General features: G+C 37.0%; 3 protein-coding genes across 3 annotated transcripts; 2 read left to right on the forward strand and 1 right to left on the reverse strand.

The window, feature by feature from the left end:
• The first annotated feature begins 766 nt into the window (after positions 1–766).
• Positions 767–8,890, forward strand: LON1 (lon protease 1). Its single transcript, XM_023682030.2, has 20 exons — positions 767–1,214; positions 1,600–1,665; positions 1,882–2,073; positions 2,175–2,240; positions 2,458–2,499; positions 2,601–2,723; positions 2,945–3,043; positions 3,284–3,349; positions 3,777–3,863; positions 3,994–4,033; positions 4,461–4,632; positions 4,737–4,861; positions 5,278–5,408; positions 5,495–5,599; positions 5,850–5,966; positions 6,102–6,269; positions 6,351–6,452; positions 6,647–6,883; positions 7,013–7,507; positions 8,451–8,890. The coding sequence occupies exons 1-20, from the start codon at positions 915–917 to the stop codon at positions 8,619–8,621; spliced, it is 2,904 nt and encodes a 967-aa protein (XP_023537798.1). The 5' UTR covers positions 767–914; the 3' UTR covers positions 8,622–8,890.
• A 1,053-nt stretch (positions 8,891–9,943) lies between these two features.
• Positions 9,944–12,398, reverse strand: LOC111798060 (antigenic heat-stable protein). The gene is made up of 4 exons (XM_023681014.2): positions 12,287–12,398; positions 11,827–12,005; positions 11,167–11,282; positions 9,944–10,591 (listed from the first exon to the last, which is right to left on the reverse strand). The coding sequence occupies exons 2-4, from the start codon at positions 11,932–11,934 to the stop codon at positions 10,249–10,251; spliced, it is 567 nt and encodes a 188-aa protein (XP_023536782.2). The 5' UTR covers positions 11,935–12,005; positions 12,287–12,398; the 3' UTR covers positions 9,944–10,248.
• An 879-nt stretch (positions 12,399–13,277) lies between these two features.
• On the forward strand, positions 13,278–16,319 carry LOC111798077 (Pseudouridine synthase family protein). The gene is made up of 3 exons (XM_023681034.2): positions 13,278–13,675; positions 15,060–15,838; positions 15,922–16,319. Exons 1-2 carry the CDS (start codon positions 13,297–13,299, stop codon positions 15,779–15,781), a joined length of 1,101 nt encoding a protein of 366 aa, XP_023536802.2. The 5' UTR covers positions 13,278–13,296; the 3' UTR covers positions 15,782–15,838; positions 15,922–16,319.
• The last annotated feature ends 283 nt before the right edge of the window (positions 16,320–16,602 follow it).

Below are 16,602 nucleotides of genomic sequence, written 5' to 3' on the forward strand. Positions count from 1 at the left end.
TCATGTCTAACAAGGGGATGAGACTAGTTGTCAATTCTTTCTCGAGTTATAAGATATTTAAGTTGTGGTGTTCCTTTTTTTTCTTTTTCTTATGGCCATATTACGACTTATAAACTTTTTTTCAACCTTGCTTTTAAACTCTCTCTAAAAAATCTCTCCCTCTCTCACGTTTTCTAGAACATTCTCGTAAACGTGACTCGAATCCCAAACTTCTCGCTCCCACCGGCCGACTGTTCCCTTTGGCTACTCTCACTCAGGTACCGACACTGAACACCAACTCAATCTCGACGAAAAAAAGGAAACTTATTGCAACTACATCAAAGACCAAGATTTCTACTTGGAACTAATTCACAGAGGGCAACGTGTGATATAAATCATGAAATCTAAAACTTCTATTAAGATAAATATTTAGGTTAAATTTCAAAATTGGTGAAAGTTAAAATTTAATTTTTACTATTTTAAATATTAAGAATTTAGTAAAGATTATTTATAAATTTTTTATCAAACTATAAATTTATACATAAAGGTTTATTAAAGCATAATAATTTTAAAAAATTATAGGTACTAAAATCTAAATTTAAAAAAAAAAAAATTATTGGACTAAATTTGCATTAAAATAATTACCAATTTACCTTTATAACCGTCTGATTAAGAAGGATTTGAAGTGATGATGGAGCAATAAGTAATTCAATTCAACATCGAATAGGGGTATTTTAGTAAAATCACACACTACCCGAGGGTTTACGAAGGGTTTTTAGGACGACCAACCTACTTCAGTTTGGGTTTTCTTTTCGGCCAAGCTCTTCCTCGTCAATGGCGGTTGTGGATCAGAACCACCATCCGAATTAGCGAAATCACTGAAACTCCTTCAAGAATTCCATTAAGAAATTACGTAGTTTTTCGATTCCCAGTCAATGTTGAAGGTTGTGAACTCCTCATGCTTTCGGAGCCGGTTCCACAGCCTGGCTCCGAGTCTCCGGCCGGCAGCCGAATCGGAATCGCCTCTGGTTAGGGTTCTTGGGTCTCTCAGAGGGTTGGGTGGGAGAAACACGAGGTTGAGTGGTCGGGCGTTTTTTTGCTCCGATGCCAGTGATGGGTCGCAACCGGTGGTTGAAATCGACGCTAAGGTGGAGGAGGCAGGGGCGGAGGATGCTGAGTCGAAATCTACGTCTGCTATCATTCCGACGAATCCTCGGCCGGAGGACTATATGACGGTTGGTATTGAGTTTTGATTTTTACTCGACGTGTGGATGAGGAATGCTAGGGAAAAAGTGATTGAATGTTCCATTCTCCCTACATTGTTGAGCACTTCGAGGATTGAATTTGGTATCTTAATTTAGTTAACTTGGCTGAAGGGTTGAAGAGAAAGAACAGAAGAACAAAAGAAGGATAATACTTCATCATTATGACATATTTGAGTTTGGGAGGTTGAACTAGACCAAGTTAGATATTGTAGTAGGATTATGGTGAAACCTTCCATTTCGTATCACCTCCTATAAAAGTTTCATACTTGGATTAGTTCGGTTTGATTCTTAATTTGACTAATCCCAAATGTTTCTTGACAACAAAGATAAATGGTTTTGTTTGTTCTTTCAACAGGTTTTGGCGCTGCCATTGCCACACAGGCCATTATTTCCTGGATTCTACATGCCAATTTATGTGAAGGTATCATATGTTCTCGACACGCTTGGACTACATTGCCTTGTCATTTAAGTTGAAGTGCTCTCATGTATCTTGGTCTTTTGTTCTCTTTGGTGATGTTGGTATCATGCTGTTTACATTTGAATTGTGCGTCAATTCTTATGTTGCTCGTTGAACCAATATATTGGAGGCATTGACTTGTTTATGGGGAAGGGATTTGAGATATGTGATATATTGCAGGATCCTAAACTATTGGCCGCTCTGCAAGAAAGCAGAAGAAGGCAAGCTCCGTATGCCGGTACGTTCCTTCTTAAGGATGAACCAGGAACTGATCCTAGTTTAGTATCTGGAACGGAGACAGAAAAAAATATTAGTGATTTGAAAGGTAAAGAATTATATGATAGGCTTCATGAAGTTGGCACCCTTGCTCAGGTACTTGTGTTAATTTTTTCCCTTTTTCTTTAGCAGTATCAAGCACTAACGTTTTTGCTCTTAGTGGGGTTGATTCTATGTGCTCTTTATTTCCATTTCAGATTTCAAGTATCCAAGGAGACCAGGTGGTGCTTATTGGTCACAGGAGACTCCGAATTACAGAGATGGTAATAGGATCTAGGAATAATTTCAGACATAGGATATAGGAATAGCATAAGAAATAGGCATTCTGCCTTTCTCTTCCCTTGCCATTTGTTATATGACCCTAAAAGCTACTTAGATTGCGCCGTAATATATATGGTCTTAATGTTTATGTATTAGGCTTTTATTTGATTGTGCGAATTACAGAGCTGGAAAATGACTGTACTTACGATTTCTGTATAGGTTAGCGAGGAGCCCCTAACTGTGAAAGTTGATCATCTCAAGGCACGTGGTTCTACATTTCTCATTCGAATCATTTCTTGAGGTTTCCTTTGAGAATGGATTTTCTCATTCTGTGTTGCTAATTTTTATTGCACTTTCTACAGGATAAACCTTATAACAAGGATGATGATGTTATAAAGGCAACTTCATTTGAGGTTATATCTACCCTAAGGGACGTTTTAAAGACCAGTTCCCTATGGAGGGATCATGTTCAAACATACACCCAGGTACCCCCTCCACAAAAAAGAAAGAAAAGAAACAAAGAAAAAAACAGGAAAATCAAAGAAAAAAAAAAAATCCCGAACATAAAAAATAATCCAAGCGTATTTGAACAGTTAGATGTAAGTAGATATTTGACAGACGCCATTTACATTTCAAGGGTTAGTCATATGTAATGTGGGGTTGTTCAGGATACTTTTTTTTATTCTTCTTTTTTTCTGTGGTGCAGCATATTGGCGATTTCAATTTTCCAAGATTAGCAGATTTTGGGGCAGCAATATCTGGAGCAAATAAATTACAATGCCAGGAGGTGCTTGAAGAATTAGACGTAAGCAGATATTGAGACTCTTAAACTCTTGGTAGATATAATGGGTTGTGCGGCATCTGTGGGAAGATAGATTTTTATACATTTTTAAGACCAAAAAAAAAAAAAAAAAAAAAAAAAAAAAAGTTGTCTTCATAGATATGATTGTCATAGATTTAATTTGTTGCATTCTAGCATCGATTAACATTGCAGTTATTTCGTTGGTTCTATTTGTTTCTTACTCTTTTTCTTCCTCTGATTTAGGTGTATAAACGATTAAAACTTACACTTGAGTTATTGAAGAAGGAGATGGAAATAAACAAGATTCAGGTATGTTGCGAAAGTTTTCTTGATAATTTCACATTTTGAACAATTTATAAGGCTAGTCTATTGCTATATGAAAATGCATGTAGAGGTTTTAATTTTCATTATAATTAAAATAGATTCTACATGAATATGTTTTAATTTCTAATGACTGAGGTTGTCTAAAAGAATAGCATACTCTGAGCCTAGTGGCTCCAGTCCCAATCTATGTGATTCTCTTTACACAAGAATGAGGACAGAAAAACTTTACAGTTTCACAAGTATCCATTTTCTTTCAACTCCCACTTTTTGGTGCTATTTATCAATATGCTAAGAATGATAGAAAGACGGATATATGTCTGACAATTTTGAATTCGATTCACAAATATTCCTCCTATTAATATATTGAAGGCGATTGGGCTTGCTGATATTATCCTTTAAATGGTTAAAATAGGAATCTATAGCGAAGGCTATTGAGGAGAAAATAAGTGGTGAGCAACGTCGTTACTTGTTGAACGAGCAACTTAAAGCCATTAAAAAGGTTTGTACAACTTTCATCACGTGGTCACCGATCTGCTAATATATTGTCCACTTACTAGCTACTTGTTACTAGCGAGGTTTTCCTCTTGTTTCAAACTCTTGAGACATTTTATTGGAATGTCTATGTTCAGGAGCTTGGACTTGAGACAGATGACAAAACAGCTCTTTCAGGTTAGCCTTTTCTCAGTGAGCCCATGTTAAAACTTTCGAGCGATGGATTCTATTTTGGTCTGTATATATACCTGATATAAATTGCATGGAGAGTTCCTGTGAACTAACTCAATTTTTAATTGAATAAACCACTAAGAAGATGTCTGCAAGAGGTTGATGACCCTAGATGTGAGTGGGTTATAAAGTCTCTCAAATGAGTTTGTATGTCGAAAGTTCGAAAAATTAATCATTTTAGGGAAAGTCCTGAATTTCTGGGGGCATGCTTAATTATGAATTCAGATGTACTCCTATCCTTGAAATGTTATGGTGGTAATTTGTTGGTAGCTTCAATACAATGATGCAGTCTGGAGGGTCGATGTTAGGCTTTGCTTTTCATTGATCTTTTTATCATTGATTATAGTTATACTAATATTTATTTCTGCTACAGCAAAGTTTAGGGAAAGACTTGAACCAAACAAAGACAAATGTCCCCCACACGTGGCGCAAGTCATAGAAGAAGAGCTTACAAAACTGCAGCTATTGGAGGCCAGTTCGAGTGAGTTTAATGTTACACGAAACTATCTGGACTGGTTGACTGCACTTCCTTGGGGAGTTTACAGGTTTATGAATTTGAACTTCTGTACCTGCAATACACACTTACGATTGCTGATGCAATGATGGAGATTGAGACATTTTTCACTTATTTTACATTATACAACTGCAGTGATGAGAATTTTGATGTCCTCGGTGCACAAAAAATCCTAGATGAAGATCATTATGGATTAACTGATGTCAAGGAAAGAATCCTCGAGTTTATTGCTGTTGGAAAGCTCAGAGGGACTTCACAAGGTTTTTGTGCCTTTTTGTTTTCTGATTGTGGATAAAAATATGTGCTATGATGATAAAGAAGTACTCGTTCCATGCCTGTTGACTCTCTTCTTTCATGTTTTTGCTGGCTTGCTGATGTCTTTCTTGATAACTATGTTTTGATGGATAAAATCAGCCCTGTTTTTTTGAGATATTTGATGATATTCAGGCGTACGATGTGGCAGAATCATGCTTGATTATTATTCTTTATTTCTCGACAGTTGGTGATGCTGAAATAAAAAGACTTGATCGATTGTTTGTGACATATATCAATGACAACTAGCTACTGTTTTATCTTTCTTTTTTAAAAAAAAAAACTATTTTTTTTTCTTTTTTAATCTTAAAGAAACAAATAATTGTATTTTTAATTTGTTAACAAGTGAGTTAATACATGACAGGAAAAATCATTTGTCTCTCTGGTCCACCTGGAGTGGGGAAAACTAGCATTGGTCGCTCAATTGCCCGGGCCTTAAATCGTAAATTCTTCCGATTTTCAGTTGGAGGATTAGCTGATGTTGCTGAAATTAAGGTACTTAAGCTTATTCTTTGACCTGTATCTTTGTACAGCTGCTAAGTTATTGCATGTACACTCTCTAACTGCAAAACTGCATCCAGGGTCATCGGCGAACCTATATTGGTGCAATGCCAGGAAAGATGGTGCAGTGTCTTAAAAATGTTGGAACTGCTAATCCTCTTGTCCTGATTGATGAGATAGACAAGGTATTTGGAGCTCTAATGGTCTGATTGATTCTAAAACATATCTATCAACACGTGCACGCACACATATATTATAAGAATGTACCTGATTTACCTTGTTCAGGCGTAGTCAGTTCATTAGATATATTCTTTGGCGAGTACAAAGTCTATTGTTCATTTGATATATTCCTTGAAAAATACGTCTTTCGACACAATTTTAACTGAGACTTCATAATTTTGGTATTCTTTTTATCTTGTATCTTGCTTCATGAAGCTTGGAAGAGGAGGTCATGCTGGAGATCCCGCTAGTGCTTTGTTGGAGCTTCTTGATCCTGAGCAGAATGCTAACTTTTTGGACCATTATCTTGACGTTCCAATTGACCTTTCAAAGGTGGGTTAAGGTGATAAATTTCTCTGTCGGTCATAAGATTTATATTTTAGAATTCGGTTAAGTGGAAGTTGGCATGTGAAGTTGGGGTACAAGGTTTACTAAAAGTAGCTTACCATTTGCAAATGTCCATTACAGGTTCTTTTTGTCTGCACGGCGAATGTTGTTGAAATGATACCGAATCCTCTTCTCGATAGGATGGAAGTCATTGCCATTGCTGGATATATTACCGATGAGAAGATGCACATTGCAAGAGACTACTTGGAGAAAGCTACACGCGAAGCGTGTGGTATTAAACCTGAACAGGTCTGTTTCTTCCTCCCTCTCTCTCTGAGGCACCTATAACCAGAGGATACCATGAAAATGTATAATTCCAACTAATTTCAGGTCGAAGTGACTGATGCGGCCCTTCTTGGTCTCATCGAAAACTACTGTCGAGAAGCAGGGGTCAGAAATCTCCAGAAGCACATTGAAAAGATCTATCGTAAGGTTTGTGAAAGAACTCAGCTGTTAGAATAATCTTGTGAGAAGCCATTAGAAGATATATTCTGTGCTAAACCAATTGTACATGTTTGAATTTTCTGTGATACATCTTGGAGCTGTTGCCTGAATCGTATAAAGAACCTTGCCATTGTATAAAAAAGCAGGAACCTTACCATATAATTTTGTTTGGAATGTGGCAGATTGCTCTTCAGCTTGTAAGACAAGGAGCATCAGATGAACCTGCACCAGCGGAGGTTGTTGAATCTAATGAAGAGAAAGTCGAACTCTTAGATGAATCGAGTCAAAACAGTGGAAGTGAAATTCAGAGTGATAGTGAATTGATCAAAGTAAGTAGCCAAGAACAGAAGGCTGAATCGAAGATGTCGGGTGATCTTCTAGCCGATGATTCGCATCCCAATCAACCTGTGGATGCCAAGGTATTTATGAAATATAGCTGGACGCTAGAATCTAACCGAATTGGAGTTATCTTGAGCAATGTCGCTACCGAAGTCATGTCCTTGCTCCATGTCTGATTTCATGTCCTGAATTTTTCATGGCTTTTGCAGGATGAATCAGAAGTCACCAATGAAATTGAGAAAGTCCTTGTTGACTCGTCAAATCTATCTGTTTATGTGGGGAAACCAGTTTTCCATGCAGACCGAATTTATGACCAGACACCGGTCGGAGTTGTGATGGGGCTTGCTTGGACCGCCATGGGAGGCTCCACTCTCTACATAGAAACTACTCAAGTTGAGCAAGGAGATGGGAAAGGGGCGCTTCATATAACTGGGCAGCTTGGAGATGTCATGAAAGAAAGTGCACAAATTGCTCACACACTTTCCCGAGCGATATTGCTCGAAAAAGAACCAGATAACCCCTTCTTTGCAAATACCAAGCTTCACCTTCACGTTCCTGCTGGAGCAACGCCCAAGGACGGGCCAAGTGCTGGTTGCACCATGATAACATCTCTGTTGTCACTTGCCATGAAGAAGCCTGTCAAAAAGGATCTTGCCATGACTGGAGAAGTAACTTTGACTGGAAAAATTCTCCCAATTGGTGGGGTAAGTTGAAGAGTTCTAAACACTTGCTATAATCTCCTTTTCATGCCAACGTCCTAAATTTAGAAATACTGCTTAAATCAAAGTCCTAGTAGGAGTTGAGAAAAATCGAAAAAACTGGTGAAACAGTCCATCAGTTCAATTTGATTTTATTTAGTATAAAACAAAAAAACAGGTTAGGAATCACACCTCTTCACAATGGTATGATATTGTCCACTTTGAGTATAAGCTCTCATTGTTTTGCTTTGGACTTTTCCAAAAGGCCTCGTACCAATAAAGATATATTCCTTACTTATAAACCCATGATCATTCCCTAAATCAGTCCGTGGGACTCTCTCCCAACAATCCTCAACAGTCCTCCCCTAGAACAAAGTATATTATAGAGCCTCCTCCGAGTCCTATGAAACCCTCGAACAGCCTCCTCTTAATCGAGGCTTGACTCCTTCTCTGGAGCCTTCAAACAAAGTACACCCTTTGTTTAACACTTGAGTCACTTTTGATTACACCTTTGAGGCTCACAACTTTTTTGTTCGACACTTGAATCACTTTTGACTACACCTTCGAGGCTCACAATTTTTTTGTTGACACTTGAGGATTCTATTGACATGGCTAAGTTAAAGGCATTAACTCTGATACCATGTTAGGAATCACGAGTCTCCATAGTAGTATGATATTGTTCACTTTGAGCATCAGCTCTCATGGCTTGCTTTGGGTTTCCCCAAAAGGCCTCATGCCAATGGAGATGTATTCCATACTTATAAACTCATGATCATCCCTAAATTAGCCAACGAGGGACTCCCTCCCAACAATCCTCAACAAAATCTGTCCATCAGTTCGAGCTAGACAAATTTTGTCAATGTCGGTTTGGTTTTAAGTCCATTTCGTCGGTTTCAATCGTTTATCGTATTATTCAAATTGCTTATCCTCACCTATGCTGTTCTTACAGGTGAAGGAGAAAACAATAGCTGCAAGAAGAAGTGGGGTAAAGACAATAATATTCCCTTCAGCAAACAGGAGGGACTTCGATGAGCTTGCTTCAAATGTGAAAGAAGGTCTTGAAGTTCATTTTGTGGATGAGTACAGCCAGATATTCAACCTGGCATTTGAGGATAAATAAAATTTTCATATTTGAAGAATACATACTTTAGAGTTAGTATCCATCTGGGTTTCTTCATTACTTTATTTATGATAAGAACTACTCAAAAAAGTGTATTATTTTTAAATGTCTCCATTGATGGAGGGAGGCTTTAATTATTAATATCATCATTTTTTTAGACCTGTTTCTCTCTTTTCAGTGTGTAATAAGAAGCTTCTTTGGACTGTTCATGTCCCAACTGTTGATGAATGATAATTCTACATCGGTTGGGTTGTCCAACTTAATTGTTATGTGATAAAATTTTTAAAAAATATATGTAGGTTGGGTTATATATTAATTTCATGTTCGATTCTTGAATTTTTTATCATTAGACAGTTTTTTATATTCACGTACTATGATCTATTAGATATTTTTTTAAAATTTATGAACTAGATAGATACAAAATTGAATGTGAGATCCTACTTTGGTTGAAGAGAGGAACGAACCTTGTAAGGGCGTGAAAATCTCTCCCTAATGGAAAGAAACATTTCTTACAAGGGGCGTGGAAATCTCTCCCTAATAGATGTGTTTCAAAACTTTAGAACGAGAAGCTCTTTCTTACGGGGTGTGGAAACCTCTCCCTAGCAGATGTGTTTCAAACTTTGAGGCTCTTTCTTACAAAGGGGGTGAAAACCTCTCCCTAGCAGCAGATGTGTTTCAAAACTTTCCGGGGAAGTTAAGGAGAGATAGTTTCCTCATAAGGATGCGGAAACCTCCTCTCCCTAACATACACGTTTTAAAACCTTAAGTAGAAGCCCATAAGAGGCATCTTAAAACCTTGAGAGGAAGCCGAAGACGGAAAGCTTCCTTACAAGGGTATGAAATCCTCCCTCTAGTAGACGCGTTTTAAAACCTTGAGAGACAGCTTCCTTACAAAGGTATGGAAAGCTCTCCCTCACCCTTTTAAAACTTTGAGGTAAGCTCCGGAGGAAAAACTCAAAGAGGACAATATTTACTAATAATGGACTAACAACAAACTAGTTAAGTTAGTCAAGTTGCAAGGGTAAGTACATAATTAAACCAAAAATTCCAAGCATCTGTCATAACGGCATTCGATGTAGAGCTTGCACAAGGCCCTGACTCCAAATAAAATTTGCCTCTTGGCTCTAGACCTATAAACCAACCAGTCTGCCTTTGAACCACCACTGAAATCTAGTTTAAATTGAAGTTAGAACACTCAAAATCTAATTCAACACAAATCAGAGTAACACACAACACTGCCAACAGAACAGGAAAAAAGAACAGATTCTGGAGACTTAATCAGTGATGTAATCTACTAAGTACTGCACAACAACGCCAATCAATATTTGTATTGTTTTTCATAGCATTGACATGGATAGATTAGGCTACAAAAGCTAGTTTTTTAACCACTAACTGTCCTATTTCCTAACCAGAGCATTAAAGATCATGGAAGTGTTCATATACATCCACACAAACATAATTTCGGACCCATCAATTGCATGTGCTGCGTGCATAGTGTCGAGTTTCATTTGTGTTTGACAGGCCATGCTCATCAGATTAAGTACGAAAAACTCGAGCTAATAATCACAGACCTGCAAGACCTGCCATCCTAGCATGGTTCATGACATGTTTTTGTCTTCAAACTCGACTAAGGTGACCTACTATGTTCCTCAGTTGCAGCTAGATTTTCCCCAGCTCCATCTACGACATTGTTTTCGTCTTTGCCATTCATGTCAATGAAACTCCTTTTCCTAAGAGGTTGTGATTTCTCCTTGTGATAATCATCTTCAGGTTCTTTTCCCTTCCCTTTGTCGTTCTCAGTTTCTTTGACCGATGGGATATCCCCATTTTCAGGAGGAAACAATGGAAGTTCCTTGCCACTCAGTCGACAAAATACTTTTTCGACTGTGTCGTTTATTTCTTTGCCCAATCCACCGTTGTCCAAAATCAATTCCCAAACAGATTTAGAGGCTTTCTCAAGCACGGGTGCTCTGCATAACATCCAAGAGTAGTAAAATTATCAGAAACCTAAACATGTATTAAGACTTCTGTTCACTTTACACTTTGTTCAGCAAATCGTTTAAACAGATGCACAATTAGTAAGGAAAAAGAGAAAAGGGGGAGGGAGAGAGAGAGAGAGAGAAATAGAGGAATTCTCTTAAACGGACAATCATCATGAACATTCCAGACGTGGTACGACATTCTGAAACCGTCAACGCATACGAGGATACATAATCTGCTTTTTTAAAGCTAGTGGATGTTGTATTCTCTTCAATTATTTTGCAAGAATTTATTGTTAATAAAGTTTCTGTTCCTGATGGAAACAAATAACTCTCTTCAGGACTCATGCTCATTCAAATATTTGTATTTGTAGTAACTTGAATATGCTTCAACCACAGACCTCACAAGATGGAAAACTAAAAACTAAGTGTGCAATCCTTTCAACAAATTTAAATTACATGCTGTGATGAAGTTTTAAGTGCCTGCTCGTGTTCAGTTCAGCTCACGGAAACATGTATAAAGAAGAGAGGAGACATTTAAACGATAAAGTAGAGATAATACTGACTCGAGTTCCTGTCGAAGAGCATCAAATAACTCTCTTTTGGTCTGTTTCTCTGCCCCAGGCGTGTTGAGGACTTTGCTCTGTTCTACCATTTTAATGGTGGTGTTCTTAAGCTCCTCCTACAACAAGGAAAATATACATCAGAGAGACTCGTCAAATGCGCAGCCCAAAAACAACGGCTCAAAGACCACTCAATCACATTATCACCTTATGAAATTCAAATTCAAACAACTGCTAGATAAACTAATAGAACAAAAGAAATCTCAAGAGAACATACAATTTTTCTTACAAACAGAAAAGCCATGAATTCACAATAGAAGTGAGTAGATTCTATCAGCTATTGACACCCCAATGAGATAATGTATAACTTTACTTCCTAAGAACACTAGAGAGAATGATTCAGTTGACATAGCTCCAAGTTCCTCAATAACTTAAACCAATGTTTGGTATGTGAGTTACCAAGATTACAAGTTTGTTAATCCGACTTGGTTTCTACAACTTATTTCACCCAAACTTGATAATCTTAGGCTTATCAAAATCTCAAAACAAGCATCCCAAATTTGTTTAATTGTGAGCTAAAGATTACATGGTTGAATCAGTTCAATGATGCCAATTTGAAACCCAAAGAAATTAAAACATGATTACGGAGGAAGCGAGACTAACATTGGCTTTGAGCTGGTTGATGATCTTCAACCTAAGAGAATCGATAGTACCATCATTCATCAGCGACTCCAACACATCTTCTGGAGTGATTACTGAAGACGAACTCATGAATCTCCTTCTCGATTCCGCTGTCTCCCTTTCTCTTCAATATTTTCTCCTCACTTCAAAATCGCAACAACCTACGAACAAAACAGCAAAAATTCAGAACAAACCAAATTCTTCACGACTGGAAATTTTATGCTAAGATGTTCTCTACACAGAAAAGAGCCGATATAATCATGAATCCACGCGATTTCAAATGCTTCGAAAACGCAAGATTTTCTCCGCGGAAACAAACTTTTCCATTGAAACAAACACAGAAGATAAGAGATGAGACCAAATCTCAAAGAAATACTATAAACAATTGAAGTAAAACAGGTAATTTTGAATGTGATTTCAAGAATCAAAGACATCCTTCCACCTGCTCGTTGATTAAATTCTGAGGGCTACCGCCGGAGAATAATTTCGATGAGTGTTTCTATCTTCCACAAAACGTTCTTCAAAGATTTGTTCATATACTCCGCGCGTGGGGGTGGGAAAATTATTTTATTAAAAAAAAAAAAATTGTTTTATTATAATTTCTGTAAATATTAAAACATTTTAATTATTAACCCAATTATAAAAATAAAAAACAAAATTGTAAAAAAATTAAAATTATAAATTATAAAAATAAAAGCAATATTTAAAAAAATATAACCCATGATTAATAAACATTAATTTTTACTTGTGATATTATTTTTTTATAAATATTTTTAAATTTTAAGCTAATTATTTAAAATCAAGAGAAAATTTGATAATTTTTTTTAATATTTTTATTTATAAATTTGACAAATTAAAATAAATGAAATATTAATTTGAACATATATTAATTATTAAAACAAAAAAAAAAACTTAAAATTTTGACGTTCTCAACCCAGCTCACGTACCGCTTTAATGAGCGATCTTTTGACGTTTTCAACCCAGCTCACGTACCGCTTTAATGGGCGATGTTTTGACGTTCTGAACCCAGCTCACGTACTGCTTTAATGGGCGATCTTTTGACGTTCTGAACCCAGCTCACGTACCGCTTTAATGGGCGATCTTTCTAAAGGTGTATTTGGGACAGTGTAAGTTACCACAACAATAACTTCAGATCAAAAAATATTATTTAAACATGTAAATTTTTAATTATTTGTTACGGTTTAATAAATATTTAAAATTTTAATTTTGGTGTATAATAAATATTTGATAAATTAAAAATTTTAAAAGTAATTAACCAAATATATTTAATTTTTTTTTTAATTTAGTGTATAATAAGTTAGATTAAATTTAAAAAATAAAAAATTAAAAGACTTAATTTTATAATTTTAAAAAATTTAGGATAAAATAAATATAAATTTAAGAAGCTTTTATAATTGAATTTTGGGACAAAAATAGCTTTTAATTACAAAAATGGCCCTCGTCGTTACACTTCAGCCCCCCTCCTCAATTCCCCACAAATCCTTCGCCAAATTCCCAAAACCCTTCCGCTTCCATAGATTCAGACCAGTCACCAATAGCATGGCGGACTCATCAAAGCCGGTGACCGGAGAGAATTACCCGGTGCCCCTCTCGCCTCCATTGCCGGCGATATCTAAGAACTTGGAGCTCGCCAGAGCCATGGCTGCCTGCTCTAAATCCAGCCTATTTTCTTTGTCAGCTTGCGATGTTATATACGAGGACGAGTGGCTCATTGTTGTCAATAAGCCTCAAGGGGTGTACTGTGAAAGCGTTTTGGCCTCTGTTCCTCTTTTTCTCGGCGATTCGGCTATGGCTGGTGCGCAGAGTGGAGGTACTAGAATTCTCTGCCTATGTGAACTCTTTGCTAGAATTTTTTTTGAGATAGATTTAGATTTTTAACATGAACTTGGCAAGTTGAATTCAATTTTACCCAAATTTTCGTGTTTGATAATCGATTGGAATGGTGCAAGTGCAACTTTTGATTTGCTTTCGTTTGAAGAATTGTAAAAAGATATTAGGATGTGCTTTCAATGGATTTTCAAATATGGACGAAGCTGCAGAGAATGAAGATATAAGGGTTGAATTGTTCTTAAAAATAGTTTTGAAAGATTTATTCCATACAGATCTCGGGCATTGATTTCTTGAAACTTTTGTGCATTGATATGAACTTGATTATTGTTGAAATTGGGTGAAATGAATAGATAAATGTAATGGAAGTCGAACAATTTGTATCAATGAACTGTTTTCTGGAATTTGTATTCATTGTTTTAAGCTGTTTAAGAACGAAATCTCTGAAATTCTCATCCCTTTTGTATTTTTCATGAAAACTTTTCGTCTAATGGTTTTTAAGGAGAGAGATAAAATGTAACAGCTCAAGCCCACCGCGCTAAAAGATATTGTCGTCTTTGGGCTTCCCTTCAAGGTTTTTAAAACGCGTATGTTAGAGAGAGGTTTACACACCTTATAAGGGTATTTCGTTCTCCTCCCCAACTGATATAGGATCTCACAATACACCCCTCTTCAGGGCCTAGCGTCTTCTCAGGCACTCGTTTCCTTCTCCAATCGATGTGGGACCCCCCAAATCCACCCCCCTTTGGGTCCAGCGTCCTTGCTAGCACACCGCCTCGTGTCCACCTCCCTTCAGGATTCAACCTTCTCACTGGCACATCGTCCGATGTCTGGCTCTAATACTATTTGTAACTGCCCAAGCCCACAGCTAGCAGATATTATACTCTTTGGGCTTTCCCCTTCGGGTTTCCCTCAAAGTTTTTAAAACGCGTCTGCTAGGGAGAGGTTTCCACACCCTTATAAAGGGTGTTCCGTTCTCCTCCTTAACCGATGTGGGATCTCACATAAAAACCCTTCATTATTTTTTTTCTAGAACAAACATCGTCTTTTCAACTAAATTGTCAAATAAGCCTTTAGTTTATCTCATCAAATTATGTCATTAAAGTTGTCTGGGAGTTTGATATGAGTACATTGACTTAAGATTTGTGTAATTGTTTGGTGCTGTTGCCAAAAATAGCAATGTTTCTGATCATTAGACAGTCGATATAAATGGTTTAGCCATATCCTGGTTGTTGAAGAGAGATCTGCTTGAATGTATCTGAAGTGTTAAACTTTTGTCTAAAATGATGTCATGTAATTACAGCTTTCGATTATTCTATCACTTTCGATTTATCGAATTGTTCTCTGCTCGGATTCTTCATATGCAGAGATCAAAATCAGTCTGCCAGAGCTTCATCTTGCCAACCGCCTCGATCGTGACACGAGCGGGGTGATGGTTATAACAAAGTCGCATAAAGTTGCTTCTAAATTAGTGAAGGCATTTACTGACCACAAGGTTTCAAAATCATATATTGCCTTCTGCGTTGGCTCGGCTCCAAAATGGAAAAAAATCATCGTCAAATCTGGTCATGGAAGGTCAAAGTTCGGAGTCTGGCGTGTCTATGCTGCAGCCGATGTGGGTCGCTCCTTACCGGGCGGTTCGGTAGTCCGAGACATGGAAACCTCTTTTGAAGTATTGTCTGTAAATGGACAAAGCACCAAAGAGGAACTTCCAGAATCTAGAAAAGATGAAGAAGAAGAAGAAGAAACAATTGTAGCCCAATCAAAATCTCTGATAGATATCGATGCTCAGAAGGACGAGATATTGATTCGAGCACGACCTCGTAGTGGAAGGACTCATCAAATCCGTCTTCACTCCCAATATCTTGGAATTCCTATAGTAGGAGATGTGAAATATGAAGGTGTTACGGAGTGGAATGGAAAAATTTATGATAGCCATGAGCTTCATGCTGAAAGCTTGTATTTTGTGCACCCTGTTACAGATATTCCTCTTAAACTGCAAGCTCCTCTACCATCATGGGCAACCCAAGCATTGCAGCCCCAACAGCAAGAAGTGAATTCTGCAGCATCCTTGAAACCTATGCCTTAACGTTCTCACTGGCACTGTTATACGATGAGTCTCAGTGTCGAAGAATGTCGGGAAACGGTTAGTATTCAATCTAATTTGTACAAGTTGGACTACAGACAGTTTTTGTATCACTGACTTCCTGTCTGCATTTTCCTCGATAGGTGCTCGTTGAATCAGACGTTCGATGAGCTCTTGTGAGCACAACAGTCTCCTCTAGAATATCAGCAAAGTCGGGAACGAACAACTTGCTGAGTTTCTTCTAAAAAATCGAGAGGATGGGATGCTCGTATCCGATTCTGGAAATGAAAGAAGAAGCATGCATATCTAAGGCGATCGAGGTTCTTCAAAGCACCCTCAAAATATGACAACAATGATATGATAAATAGTTTAGAAATCGAATGTCTTTATAGAAATATATATTGAATTGTTATATAATAGAATCGTATCGATATTTCACCTCGATGATCTTTGTCACGGTATGAACTAGATTGTATGAATTGAACCATTATATTTTAAACTTTTAACCTTGAATTTAATTAGGGGAAGATATATATATGTATATATATATTTTAATGATTTTCCTTCCATCACAGCCAGAAGTTGCAATAGATTTGAATAACTGTGTACAAGTGGACAATAAATTAGACATGAATGAACCTTAAATGCTAAGGAAAGGAAGTTGTTGAAGGAAGTCATTGAACCTTCAGTTTTTTTAGTTTTTTTTCTTTCCTTAAATAATATTTTTGAAATTCAACTTGATTTGGTTTTGAAAGTCGCAAAAGTTTGACTTTTTGAGTTTGACTTTTCGTCCCTTCATTGTTATCTTATCTAGAGATGTCTAT

Source organism: Cucurbita pepo, chromosome 7 (assembly GCF_057944985.1).
Source record: "Cucurbita pepo subsp. pepo isolate OVF chromosome 7, ASM5794498v1, whole genome shotgun sequence".
NCBI classification, from domain to species: Eukaryota; Viridiplantae; Streptophyta; class Magnoliopsida; order Cucurbitales; family Cucurbitaceae; genus Cucurbita; species Cucurbita pepo.

Bases quoted from the DNA above. Each gene is read 5' to 3' on its own strand.
- LON1 (XM_023682030.2), top strand. From the start codon at position 915: ATGTTGAAGGTTGTGAACTCCTCATGCTTTCGGAGCCGGTTCCACAGC. The intron at 1,666-1,881 runs GTATCATATGTT...GATATATTGCAG, and splicing joins ACATGCCAATTTATGTGAAG to GATCCTAAACTATTGGCCGC. The intron at 4,862-5,277 runs GTTTTTGTGCCT...AATACATGACAG, and splicing joins GCTCAGAGGGACTTCACAAG to GAAAAATCATTTGTCTCTCT.
- LOC111798060 (XM_023681014.2), bottom strand. From the start codon at position 11,934: ATGAGTTCGTCTTCAGTAATCACTCCAGAAGATGTGTTGGAGTCGCTG. The intron at 11,283-11,826 runs GTTAGTCTCGCT...TCCTTGTTGTAG, and splicing joins TCAACCAGCTCAAAGCCAAT to GAGGAGCTTAAGAACACCAC. The intron at 10,592-11,166 runs GTCAGTATTATC...GATGTTATGCAG, and splicing joins GCTCTTCGACAGGAACTCGA to AGCACCCGTGCTTGAGAAAG.
- LOC111798077 (XM_023681034.2), top strand. From the start codon at position 13,297: ATGGCCCTCGTCGTTACACTTCAGCCCCCCTCCTCAATTCCCCACAAA. The intron at 13,676-15,059 runs GTACTAGAATTC...CTTCATATGCAG, and splicing joins GGCTGGTGCGCAGAGTGGAG to AGATCAAAATCAGTCTGCCA.